This window comes from Hyperolius riggenbachi, unplaced genomic scaffold, assembly GCF_040937935.1.
Source record: "Hyperolius riggenbachi isolate aHypRig1 unplaced genomic scaffold, aHypRig1.pri scaffold_155, whole genome shotgun sequence".
NCBI lineage: Eukaryota > Metazoa > Chordata > Amphibia > Anura > Hyperoliidae > Hyperolius > Hyperolius riggenbachi.
The window spans coordinates 57,616-73,506 of NW_027152368.1; the positions used below are offsets into that span (position 1 = coordinate 57,616).

At 39.6% G+C, this 15,891-nt stretch overlaps 1 protein-coding gene across 1 annotated transcript in view; it reads left to right on the forward strand.

The window, feature by feature from the left end:
- Positions 1–9,890: 9,890 nt before the first annotated feature.
- Positions 9,891–15,891, forward strand: part of CCDC93 (coiled-coil domain containing 93) — a gene marked incomplete at its 5' end in the record, with an annotated part of 100,430 nt that continues 94,429 nt past the window's right edge. The window contains 2 exons of the mRNA XM_068264795.1: positions 9,891–10,004; positions 15,381–15,475. Of these exons, the coding sequence (XP_068120896.1) occupies positions 9,891–10,004; positions 15,381–15,475 (209 nt within the window). The remainder of the gene's footprint in view (positions 10,005–15,380; positions 15,476–15,891) is intronic.

Sequence of the window (15,891 nt, forward strand, 5' to 3'; positions counted from 1 at the left end):
CACAGTGATATAAATATATCATATAGGAGATACACACAGTGATATAAATATATCATATAGGAGACGCACACAGTGATATAAATATATCATATAGGAGACACACACAGTGATATAAATATATCATATAGGAGATACACACAGTGATATAAATATATCATATAGGAGACGCACACAGTGATATAAATTAGAGTGACCAGACGTCCCGGATTGCCCGGGACACGTCCCGGATTCGGGGTCCGCTGTCCCAGGCTTAATGAGGTCCCGGGAAACGTCCCGCTTTGAGCAGCGGGACGTCCCGGCCTCGGGACTCTGGCCACTCTCTCCTCAATGAACTGGCAGCGGCGTCTATAGACGCCGTGCCAGTTCATTGCCCGCAGCCCCGCTCCAGCCTCCTCTTCCGGTGTCTGTTTCCGACACCAGCAGGCGAGCAGGGCTACGGCAAGATGGCTGCCGGAGCCCTGTACTGGAGACCTATTTGTGTCACTAGTACAGGGCTTCGGGCGCCATCTTGCTGTAGCCCTGTCAGCGCGGGAGACCAGAGCAGGAGGAACAAGACGGTCCCGGGACGGAGCAGCGCGCCAGAGGCCGGACACTTCTGCCAGGTGAGTAAATGCTTTCTTTTCCAGGTGAAATGTTTGCCCGCATTGTTTCTTTTCCAGGTGAAATGTTTGCCCGCATTGTTTCTTTTCCAGGTGAAATGTTTGCCCGCATTGTTTCTTTTCCAGGTGAAATGTTTGCCCGCATTGTTTCTTTTCCAGGTGAAATGTTTGCCCGCATTGTTTCTTTTCCAGGTGAAATGTTTGCCCGCATTGTTTCTTTTCTGGCGAAATGTTTGCCCGCATTGCGTTTCTTTTCTGGTGAAATGTTTGGCCGCAGTGCGTTTCTTTTCTGGTGAAATGTTTGGCCGCAGTGCGTTTCTTTTCTGGTGAAATGTTTGCCCGCAGTGCGTTTCTTTTCTGGTGAAATGTTTGGCCGCAGTGCGTTTCTTTTCTGGTGAAATGTTTGCCCGCAGTGCGTTTCTTTTCTGGTGAAATGTTTGCCCGCAGTGCGTTTCTTTTCTGGTGAAATGTTTGGCCGCAGTGCGTTTCTTTTCTGGTGAAATGTTTGCCCGCAGTGCGTTTCTTTTCTGGTGAAATGTTTGCCCGCAGTGCGTTTCTTTTCTGGTGAAATGTTTGGCCGCAGTGCGTTTCTTTTCTGGTGAAATGTTTGCCCGCAGTGCGTTTCTTTTCTGGTGAAATGTTTGGCCGCAGTGCGTTTCTTTTCTGGTGAAATGTTTGCCCGCAGTGCGTTTCTTTTCTGGTGAAATGTTTGGCCGCAGTGCGTTTCTTTTCTGGTGAAATGTTTGCCCGCAGTGCGTTTCTTTTCTGGTGAAATGTTTGCCCGCATTGCGTTTCTTTTCTGGTGAAATGTTTGGCCGCAGTGCGTTTCTTTTCTGGTGAAATGTTTGGGCGCAGTGCGTTTCTTTTCTGGTGAAATGTTTGCCCGCATTGCGTTTCTTTTCTGGTGAAATGTTTGCCCGCATTGCGTTTATTTTGTACCGACATGTTGCCCGCATTGCGTTTATTTTTAACTGACATGTTTGCCCGCATTGCGTTTATTGTCTGGTGAAATGTTTGCCCGCATTGCGTTTATTTTGTACTGACATGTTGCCCGCATTGCGTTTATTTTGTACTGACATGTTTGCCCGCATTGCGTTTATTGTCTGGTGAAATGTTTGCCCGCATTGCGTTTATTTTGTACTGACATGTTGCCCGCATTGCGTTTATTTTGTACTGACATGTTTGCCCGCATTGCGTTTATTGTCTGGTGAAATGTTTGCCCGCATTGCGTTTATTTTGTACTGACATGTTGCCCGCATTGCGTTTATTTTGTACTGACATGTTTGCCCGCATTGCGTTTATTTTCTGGTGAAATGTTTGCCCGCATTGCGTTTATTTTGTACTGACATGTTTGCCCGCATTGCATTTATTTTATACTGACATGTTGCCTATTGCGTTTATTTTCTGGTGTCCGGGGTAACTGTTACTGCATTTATTATTTAATGGTCATAGATGGCTATGTTTGCTGCTTTGTGGTTACGGTATACTATTAGCATCACACAGTTTCTGCACACCCATGATACAAAGTCTCGTTTGTCCACATCATGGCGTAAACACTGCTTTCTTATGCCTCGCTGTTACATCATTATGTTAGCTCCGCCCATACAATGTCATGGCCACGCCCATTTTTTCGGCGCGGCGCGCAGCCCCACTCCCCCAGTCTTCGCCACTGCACACTCCTCACTCCTTCCCACTTTTCGCCGCGGCGCGCTAAGCGCGCCGCCCCCCCACCCCCCCACGCCCCCCTCCCCGTCCCAGGTTGGACCCACAAAAATATGGTCACTCTATATAAATATATCATATAGGAGACACACACAGTGATATAAATATATCAAATAGGAGACACACTCAGTGATATAAATATATCATATAGGAGACACACACAGTGATATAAATATATCATATAGGAGACACACACAGTGATATAAATATATCATATAGGAGACACACACAGTGATATAAATATATCATATAGGAGACACACACAGTGATATAAATATATCATATAGGAGACACACACAGTGATATAAATATATCATATAGGAGACACACACAGTGATATAAATATATCATATAGGAGACACACACAGTGATATAAATATATCATATAGGAGACACACACAGTGATATAAATATATCATATAGGAGACACGCACAGTGATATAAATATATCATATAGGAGACACACACGGTGCTATAAATATATCATATAGGAGACACACACAGTGATATAAATATATCATACAGGAAACACACACAGTGATATAAATATATCATATAGGAGACACACACACAGTGATATAAATATATCATATAGGAGACACACAGTGATATAAATATATCATATAGGAGACACACACACAGTGATATAAATATATCATATAGGAGACACACACAGTGATATAAATATATCATATAGGAGACACACACAGTGATATAAATATATCATATAGGAGACACGCACAGTGATATAAATATATCATATAGGAGACACACACGGTGCTATAAATATATCATATAGGAGACACACACAGTGATATAAATATATCATACAGGAAACACACACAGTGATATAAATATATCATATAGGAGACACACAGTGATATAAATATATCATATAGGAGACACACACAGTGATATAAATATATCATACAGGAAACACACACAGTGATATAAATATATCATATAGGAGACACACACAGTGATATAAATATATCATATAGGAGACACGCACAGTGATATAAATATATCATATAGGAGACACACACGGTGCTATAAATATATCATATAGGAGACACACACAGTGATATAAATATATCATACAGGAAACACACACAGTGATATAAATATATCATATAGGAGACACACACACAGTGATATAAATATATCATATAGGAGACACACAGTGATATAAATATATCAAATAGGAGACACACTCAGTGATATAAATATATCATATAGGAGACACACACAGTGATATAAATATATCATATAGGAGACACACACAGTGATATAAATATATCATATAGGAGACACACACAGTGATATAAATATATCATATAGGAGACACACACAGTGATATAAATATATCATATAGGAGACACACACAGTGATATAAATATATCATATAGGAGACACACACAGTGATATAAATATATCATATAGGAGACACACACAGTGATATAAATATATCATATAGGAGACACGCACAGTGATATAAATATATCATATAGGAGACACACACGGTGCTATAAATATATCATATAGGAGACACACACAGTGATATAAATATATCATACAGGAAACACACACAGTGATATAAATATATCATATAGGAGACACACAGTGATATAAATATATCATATAGGAGACACACACAGTGATATAAATATATCATACAGGAAACACACACAGTGATATAAATATATCATATAGGAGACACACACAGTGATATAAATATATCATATAGGAGACACGCACAGTGATATAAATATATCATATAGGAGACACACACGGTGCTATAAATATATCATATAGGAGACACACACAGTGATATAAATATATCATACAGGAAACACACACAGTGATATAAATATATCATATAGGAGACACACACACAGTGATATAAATATATCATATAGGAGACACACAGTGATATAAATATATCAAATAGGAGACACACTCAGTGATATAAATATATCATATAGGAGACACACACAGTGATATAAATATATCATATAGGAGACACACACAGTGATATAAATATATCATATAGGAGACACACACAGTGATATAAATATATCATATAGGAGACACACACAGTGATATAAATATATCATATAGGAGACACACACAGTGATATAAATATATCATATAGGAGACACACACAGTGATATAAATATATCATATAGGAGACACACACAGTGATATAAATATATCATATAGGAGACACGCACAGTGATATAAATATATCATATAGGAGACACACACGGTGCTATAAATATATCATATAGGAGACACACACAGTGATATAAATATATCATACAGGAAACACACACAGTGATATAAATATATCATATAGGAGACACACACACAGTGATATAAATATATCATATAGGAGACACACAGTGATATAAATATATCATATAGGAGACACACACACAGTGATATAAATATATCATATAGGAGACACACACAGTGATATAAATATATCATATAGGAGACACACACAGTGATATAAATATATCATATAGGAGACACGCACAGTGATATAAATATATCATATAGGAGACACACACGGTGCTATAAATATATCATATAGGAGACACACACAGTGATATAAATATATCATACAGGAAACACACACAGTGATATAAATATATCATATAGGAGACACACACACAGTGATATAAATATATCATATAGGAGACACACAGTGATATAAATATATCATATAGGAGACACACACACAGTGATATAAATATATCATATAGGAGACACACACAGTGATATAAATATATCATATAGGAGACACACACAGTGATATAAATATATCATACAGGAAACACACACAGTGATATAAATATATCATATAGGAGACACACAGTGATATAAATATATCATATAGGAGACACACACAGTGATATAAATATATCATACAGGAAACACACACAGTGATATAAATATATCATATAGGAGACACACACAGTGATATAAATATATCATATAGGAGACACGCACAGTGATATAAATATATCATATAGGAGACACACACGGTGCTATAAATATATCATATAGGAGACACACACAGTGATATAAATATATCATACAGGAAACACACACAGTGATATAAATATATCATATAGGAGACACACACACAGTGATATAAATATATCATATAGGAGACACACAGTGATATAAATATATCATATAGGAGACACGCACAGTGATATAAATATATCATATAGGAGACACACACGGTGCTATAAATATATCATATAGGAGACACACACAGTGATATAAATATATCATACAGGAAACACACACAGTGATATAAATATATCATATAGGAGACACACACACAGTGATATAAATATATCATATAGGAGACACACAGTGATATAAATATATCATATAGGAGACACGCACAGTGATATAAATAGATCCTATAGGAGACACACACAGTGATATAAATATATCATATAGGAGACACACACAGTGATATAAATATATCATATAGGAGACACACAGTGATATAAATATATCATATAGGAGACACACACAGTGATATAAATATATCCTATAGGAGACACGCAGTGATATAAATATATCATATAGGAGACACACACAGTGATATAAATATATCATATAGGAGACACACACAGTGATATAAATATATCATATAGGAGACACACACACAGTGATAGAAATATATCATATAGGAGACACACACAGTGATATAAATATATCATATAGGAGACACACACAGTGATATAAATATATCCTATAGGAGACACACAGTGATATAAATATATCATATAGGAGACACACACAGTGATATAAATATATCATATAGGAGACACACACAGTGATATAAATATATCATATAGGAGACACACACAGTGATATAAATATATCATATAGGAGACACACACAGTGATATAAATATATCATACAGGAGACACACACAGTGATATAAATATATCATACAGGAGACACACACAGTGATATAAATATATCATATAGGAGACACGCACAGTGATATAAATAGATCCTATAGGAGACACACATAGTGATATAAATATACCATATAGGAGACGCACACAGTGATATAAATATATCATATAGGAGACACACACAGTGATATAAATATATCATATAGGAGACACACACAGTGATATAAATATATCATATAGGAGACACACACAGTGATATAAATATATCATATAGGAGACACACACAGTGATATAAATATACCATATAGGAGACACACACAGTGATATAAATATATCATATAGGAGACACACACAGTGATATAAATATACCTTATAGGAGACACACACAGTGATATAAATATATCATATAGGAGACACACACAGTGATATAAATATATCATATAGGAGACACACACAGTGATATAAATATATCATACAGGAGACACACACAGTGATATAAATATATCATACAGGAGACACACACAGTGATATAAATATATCATACAGGAGACACACACAGTGATATAAATATATCATATAGGAGACACACACAGTGATATAAATATATCATATAGGAGACACACACAGTGATATAAATATATCATATAGGAGACACACACAGTGATATAAATATATCATACAGGAGACACACACAGTGATATAAATATATCATATAGGAGACACACACAGTGATATAAATATATCATATAGGAGACACACACAGTGATATAAATATATCATATAGGAGACACACACAGTGATATAAATATATCATATAGGAGACACACACAGTGATATAAATATATCATATAGGAGACACACAGTGATATAAATATATTATATAGGAGACACACACAGTGATATAAATATATCATATAGGAGACACACACACAGTGATATAAATATATCATATAGGAGACACACACACAGTGATATAAATATATCATATAGGAGACACACACAGTGATATAAATATATCATATAGGAGACACACACACAGTGATATAAATATATCATATAGGAGACACACACAGTGATATAAATATATCATATAGGAGACACACACAGTGATATAAATATATCATATAGGAGACACACACACAGTGATATAAATATATCATATAGGAGACACACACAGTGATATAAATATATCATATAGGAGACACACACAGTGATATAAATATATCATATAGGAGACACACACAGTGATATAAATATATCATATAGGAGACACACACAGTGATATAAATATATCATATAGGAGACGCACACAGTGATATAAATATATCATATAGGAGACACACACAGTGATATAAATATATCCTATAGGAGACACACACAGTGATATAAATATATCCTAGAGGAGACACACTCAGTGATAGTTGAGGAGTGAAATGAAGTTTATTGGATTTACAGAAAGTGCGCAATAATTGTTTAAACAGAAAAGAAATGAAATCAATATTTAGTAGATCCTCCTTTTGCAGAAATTACAGCCTCTAAACGCTTCCTGTAGGTTCCAATGAGAGTCTGGATTCTGGCTGAAGGTATTTTGGACCATTCCTCTTTACAAAACATTGCTAGTTCATTCAGGTTTGATGGCTTCCAAGCATGGACAGCTCTCTAACTCACACCACAGATTTTCAATTATATTCAGGTCTGGGGACTGAGATGGCCATTTCAGAACATTGTACTTGTTCCTCTGAATGAATGCCTTAGTGGATTGTGAGCAGTGTTTAGGGTCGTTGTCTTATTGAAAGATCCAGCCCCGGCACAGCTTCAGCTTTGTCACTGATTCCTGGACATTGGTCTCCAAAATTGCTGATACTGAGTGGAATCCATGAGTCCCTCAACTTTGACAAGATTCCCAGTCCCTGCACTGGCCACACAGCCCCACAGCATGATGGAACCACCACCATATTTTACTGTAGGTAGCAGGTGTTTTTCTTGAAATGCTATGTTCTTTTTCCGCCATGCATAACACCTCTTGTTATGCCCAAATAACTAAATTTTAGTTTCAGCAGTCCACTGGCTTGTCCAATTGTGCTTTAGCATATGTCAAGCAGCTCTGTTTGTGCTGTGGGTGGAGAAAAGGCTTCCTCTGCATCGCTCTCACATACAGCATCTCCTTGTGTAAAGTGTGCTGAATGGTTGAATGATGCACAGTGACTCCATCTGCAGCAAGATGATGTTGTAGGTCTTTGGTGCTGGTCTGTGGGTTGACTCTGACTGTTCTCACCATTCGTCGCTTCTGTTTATCCGAGATTTTTCTTGGTCTGCCACTTCGAGCCTTAACTTGAACTGAACCTTCCATTTCCTCAATATGTTCCTAACTGTGGAAACAGACAGCTGAAATCTCTGAGACAGCTTTCTGTATCCTTCCCCCTAAACCATGATGGTGAACAATCTTTGTCTTCAGGACATTTGAGAGTTGTTTTGAGACCCCCATGTTGCTACTCTTCAGAGAAATTTAAAAGAGGAGGGAAACTTACAATTAACCCCCTTAAATACTCTTTCTCATAATGGATTCACCTGTGTATGTAGGTCAGGGGTCACTGAGCTTACCAAGCCAAATAGGGTTCCAATAATTAGTTCTAAAGGTTTTGGAATCAATAAAATGACAACAGTGCCCAAATTTGGCTAATTTTATTTAAACAATTATTGCGCACTTTCTGTAAATCCAATAAACTTCATTTCACTTCTCAAATATCACTGTATGTGTCTCCTATATGGTATATTTATATCACTGTGTGTGTCTCCTATATGGTATATTTATATCACTGTGTGTGTCTCCTATATGATATATTTATATCACTGTGTGTGTCTCCTATATGATATATTTATATCACTGTGTGTGTCTCCTATAGGATATATTTATATCACTGTATGTGTCTCCTATATGGTATATTTATATCACTGTGTGTGTCTCCTATATGGTATATTTATATCACTGTGTGTGTCTCCTATATGATATATTTATATCACTGTGTGTGTCTCCTATATGGTATATTTATATCACTGTGTGTGTCTCCTATATGATATATTTATATCAGTGTGTGTGTCTCCTATATGATATATTTATATCACTGTGTGTGTCTCCTATATGATATATTTATATCACTGTGTGTGTCTCCTATATGGTATATTTATATCACTGTGTGTGTCTCCTATATGATATATTTATATCACTGTGTGTGTCTCCTATATGGTATATTTATATCACTGTGTGTGTCTCCTATATGATATATTTATATCACTGTGTGTGTCTCCTATATGATATATTTATATCACTGTGTGTGTCTCCTATATGATATATTTATATCACTGTGTGTGTCTCCTATATGGTATATTTATATCACTGTGTGTGTCTCCTATATGATATATTTATATCACTGTGTGTGTCTCCTATATGATATATTTAACTGACATTTTTCATCATAATAACCAACGGTTTATACTGGAAAATCATGACAATTAACAAGGTTGCCCAAACTTTCGCATCCCACTGTATCTCTGTTTCTTCTGTCCTGTGCAAGAGTTCAGGTCCACTGTAATAATGATACCATATATCTGGTTACAGGTGGAGAGCCGGGAGGATGAGGAGCAGAATGTGAAGCTTCTGGAGATCTTGGAGCTGCTGGTGGCCGCCGGATATTTTCGGGCCAGAATTAAGGGGCTCTCTCCATTTGACAAGGTGAGATGAGGAGCCTGTGGGGGAGGGGGTTAGTAATGGATTTAGGTTACCATTAGTGATGGTCGTGTCTAGATCTCATGGAGAATAATATGATTTGTTTGATCAGCTGATAGATTTGCAAAGCTCATGATCATGACTAGCGAATCAGACTTGCATATCTATCACCTGACCACACTGATCACATGCTTCTCCATGACTTCTCCTAGACACGACCATCACTAATCAGAGACTTGCATATCTGTCACCTGACCAGACGGATCACATGCTTCTCCATGACTTCTCCTAGACACGCCCATCACTAATCAGTGACTTACATATCTATCACCTGACCAGACTGATCACATGCTTCTCCATGACTTTCCCTAGATATGACAATCACTAATCAGAAACGTACATATCTATCACCTGACCAGACTGATCACATGCTTCTCCATGACTTCTGCTAGACATGACCATCACTAATCAGAGACTTACATATCTATCACCTGACCACACTGATCACATGCTTCCCCATGACTTCTCCTAGACACGACCATCACTAATCAGAGACTTCCATATCTATCACCTGACCAGACTGATCACATGCTTCTCCATGACTTCTCCTAGACACGACCATCACTAATCAGAGACTTACATATCTATCACCTGACCACACTGATCACATGCTTCTCCATGACTTCCCCTAGATATGACAATCACTAATCAGAGACTTACATATCCATCACCTGACCACACTGACCACATGCTTCTCCATGACTTCTCCTAGACACGACCATCACTAATCAGAGACTTACATATCTATCACCTGACCAGACTGATCACATGCTTCTCCATGACTTCTCCTAGACACGACCATCACTAATCAGAGACTTACATATCTATCACCTGACCACACTGATCACATGCTTCTCCATGACTTCTCCTAGACATGACCATCACTAATCAGAGACTTACATATCTATCACCTGACCAGACTGATCACATGCTTCTCCATGACTTCTCCTAGACACGACCATCACTAATCAGAGACTTACATATCTATCACCTGACCAGACTGATCACATGCTTCTCCATGACTTCTCCTAGACACGACCATCACTAATCAGAGACTTACATATCTATCACCTGACCACACTGACCACATGCTTCTCCATGACTTCTCCTAGACACGACCATCACTAATCAGAGACTTACATATCTATCACCTGACCACACTGATCACATGCTTCTCCATGACTTCTCCTAGACATGACCATCACTAATCAGAGACTTACATATCTATCACCTGACTACACTGATCACATGCTTCTCCATGACTTCTCCTAGACACGCCATCACTAATCAGAGACTTACATATCTATCACCTAACCAGACTGATCACATGCTTCTCCATGACTTCTCCTAGACACGACCATCACTAATCAGAGACTTACATATCTATCAACTGACCACACTGATCACATGCTTCTCCATGACTTCTCCTAGACACGACCATCACTAATCAGAGACTTACATATCTATCACCTGACCACACTGATCACATGCTTCTCCATGACTTCTCCTAGACACAACCATCACTAATCAGAGACTTACATATCTATCACCTGACCACACTGATCACATGCTTCTCCATGACTTCTCCTAGACACAACCATCACTAATCAGAGACTTACATATCTATCACCTGACCACACTGATCACATGCTTCTCCATGACTTCTCCTAGACATGACCATCACTAATCAGAGACTTACATATCTATCACCTGACCAGACTGATCACATGCTTCTCCATGACTTCTCCTAGACACGCCATCACTAATCAGAGACTTACATATCTATCACCTGACCACACTGATCACATGCTTCTCCATGACTTCTCCTAGACACAACCATCACTAATCAGAGACTTGCATATCTATCACCTGACCACACTGATCACATGCTTCTCCATGACTTCTCCTAGACACGACCATCACTAATCAGAGACTTACATATCTGTCACCTGACCACACTGATCACATGCTTCTCCATGACTTCTCCTAGACACGACCATCACTAATCAGAGACTTACATATCTATCCCCTGACCAAACTGATCACATGCTTCTCCATGACTTCTCCTAGACATGACCATCACTAATCAGAGACTTACATATCTATCACCTGACCACACTGATCACATGCTTCTCCATGACTTCTAGACACGACCATCACTAATCAGAGACTTACATATCTATCACCTGACCACACTGATCACATGCTTCTCCATGACTTCTCCTAGACACGACTATCACTAATCAGAGACTTACATATCTATCACCTGACCACACTGATCACATGCTTCTCCATGACTTCTCCTAGACACGCCCATCACTAATCAGAGACTTACATATCTGTCACCTGACCAGACTGATCACATGCTCCTCCATGACTTCTCCTAGACACGCCCATCACTAATCAGAGACTTACATATCTATCACCTGACCAGACTGATCACATGCTTCTGCATGACTTCTCCTAGACATGACCATCACTAATCAGAGACTTACATATCTATCACCTGACCACACTGATCACATGCTTCTCCATGACTTCTCCTAGACATGACCATCACTAATCAGAGACTTACATATCTATCACCTGACCACACTGATCACATGCTTCTCCATTACTTCTCCTAGACATGACCATCACTAATCAGAGACTTACATATCTATCACCTGACCACACTGATCACATGCTTCCCCATGACTTCTCCTAGACACGACCATCACTAATCAGAGACTTCCATATCTATCACCTGACCACACTGATCACATGCTTCTCCATGACTTCCTCTAGATATGACAATCACTAATCAGAGACTTACATATCTATCACCTGACCACACTGATCACATGCTTCTCCATGACTTCTCCTAGACACAACCATCACTAATCAGAGACTTACATATCTATCACCTGACCAGACTGATCACATGCTTCTCCATGACTTCTCCTAGACATGACCATCACTAATCAGAGACTTACATATCTATCACCTGACAACACTGATCACATGCCTCTCCATGACTTCTCCTAGACACGCCCATCACTAATCAGAGACTTACATATCTATCACCTGACCACACTGATCACATGCTTCTCCATGACTTCTCCTAGACACGCCCATCACTAATCAGAGACTTACATATCTATCACCTGACCAGACTGATCACATGCTTCTCCATGACTTCTCCTAGACACAACCATCACTAATCAGAGACTTGCATATCTATCACCTGACCACACTGATCACATGCTTCTCCATGACTTCTAGACACGACCATCACTAATCAGAGACTTACATATCTGTCACCTGACCACACTGATCACATGCTTCTCCATGACTTCTCCTAGACACGACCATCACTAATCAGAGACTTACATATCTATCACCTGACCACACTGATCACATGCTTCTTCATGACTTCTCCTAGACACAACCATCACTAATCAGAGACTTGCATATCTATCACCTGACCACACTGATCACATGCTTCTCCATGACTTCTCCTAGACACGACCATCACTAATCAGAGACTTACATATCTATCACCTGACCACACTGATCACATGCTTCTCCATGACTTCTCCTAGACATGACCATCACTAATCAGAGACTTACATATCTATCACCTGACCAGACTGATCACATGCTTCTCCATGACTTCTCCTAGATACGCCATCACTAATCAGAGACTTACATATCTATTACCTGACCACACTGATCACATGCTTCTCCATGACTTCTCCTAGACACGACCATCACTAATCAGAGACTTGCATATCTATCACCTGACCACACTGATCACATGCTTCTCCATGACTTCTCCTAGACACGACCATCACTAATCAGAGACTTACATATCTATCACCTGACCAGACTGATCACATGCTTCTGCATGACTTCTCCTAGACACGACCATCACTAATCAGAGACTTACATATCTATCACCTGACCACACTGATCACATGCTTCTCCATGACTTCTCCTAGACACGCCCACCACTAATCAGAGACTTACACATCTATCACCTGACCACACTGATCACATGCTTCTGCATGACTTCTCCTAGACATGACCATCACTAATCAGAGACTTACATATCTATCACCTGACCAGACTGATCACATGGTTCTCCATGACTTCTCCTAGACACGACCATCACTAATCAGAGACTTACATATCTATCACCTGACCACACTGATCACATGCTTCTCCATGACTTTTCCTAGACATGACTACCACTAGTCAGAGACTTGCATATCTATCACCTGACCATACTGATCACATGGTTCTCCATGACTTCTCCTAGACATGACCATCACTAATCAGAGACTTACATATCTATCACCTGACCACACTGATCACATGCTTCTCCATGACTTCTCCTAGACGTGACCATCACTAATCAGAGACTTACATATCTATCACCTGACCACACTGATCACATGGTTCTCCATGACTTCTCCTAGACATGACCATCACTAATCAGAGACTTGCATATCTCTCACCTGACCACACTGATCACATGCTTCTCCATGACTTCTACTAGACACGACCAGCACTAATCAGAGACTTGCATATCTATCACCTGACCAAACTGATCACATGCTTCTCCATGACTTCTCCTAGACACGACCATCACTAATCAGAGACTTACATATTTATCACCTGACCACACTGATCACATGCTTCTCCATGGCTTCTCCTAGACACGTCCATCACTAATCAGAGACTTACATATCCATCACCTGACCACACTGATCACATGCTTCTCCATGACTTCTCCTAGACACGACCATCACTAATCAGAGACTTACATATCTATCACCTGACCAGACTGATCACATGCTTCTCCATGACTTCTCCTAGACACGACCATCACTAATCAGAGACTTACATATCTATCACCAGACCACACTGATCACATGCTTCTCCATGACTTCTCCTAGACACGACCATCACTAATCAGAGACTTACATATCTATCACCTGACCAGACTGATCACATGCTTCTCCGTGACATCTCCTAGACATGACCATCACTAATCAGAGACTTGCATATCTATCACCTGACCATACTGATCACATGGTTCTCCATGACTTCTCCTAGACATGACCATCACTAATCAGAGACTTGCATATCTCTCACCTGACCACACTGATCACATGCCTCTCCATGACTTCTCCTAGACACGACCATCACTAATCAGAGACTTACATATCTCTCACCTGACCACACTGATCACATGCTTCTCCATGACTTCACCTAGGGAGGGAGGGCTTGGTGTACAACTACTCATCATGTGACTTGCATTGTGTCTGTCTGCAGGTGGTGGGAGGGATGACTTGGTGTATAACCACCTGCAATTTTGACATCGACGTGGACCTGCTATTCCAGGAGAATTCCACTATAGGCCAAAAAATGTAAGTGCTGCACAACCACCCTACTCATTTCCCTATTCCACACACTGTATTCTGGGGGTTAGGTGACTCAGGGTGCTGTGATAGGTGTCCCGGGTGGCTCCTGCAGGGTGCTGTGATGGGTGGCTCCTTCAGGGTGCTGTGATTTGTGCCCGGATGGCTCTTGCAGGGTGCTGTGATGGGTGTCCCGGGTAGCTCCTGCAGGGTGCTGTGATGGGTGTCCCGGGTGGCTCCTGCAGGGTGCTGTGATGGGTGTCCCGGGTGGTTTCTGCAGGGTGCTGTGATGGGTGTCCCGAGTGGTTTCTGCAGGGTGCTGTGATGGGAGTCCCGAGTGGCTCCTGCAGGGTGCTGTGATAGGTGTCCTGGGTGGCTCCTGCAGGGTGCTGTGATGGGTGTCCCGGGTGGCTCCTGCAGGGTGC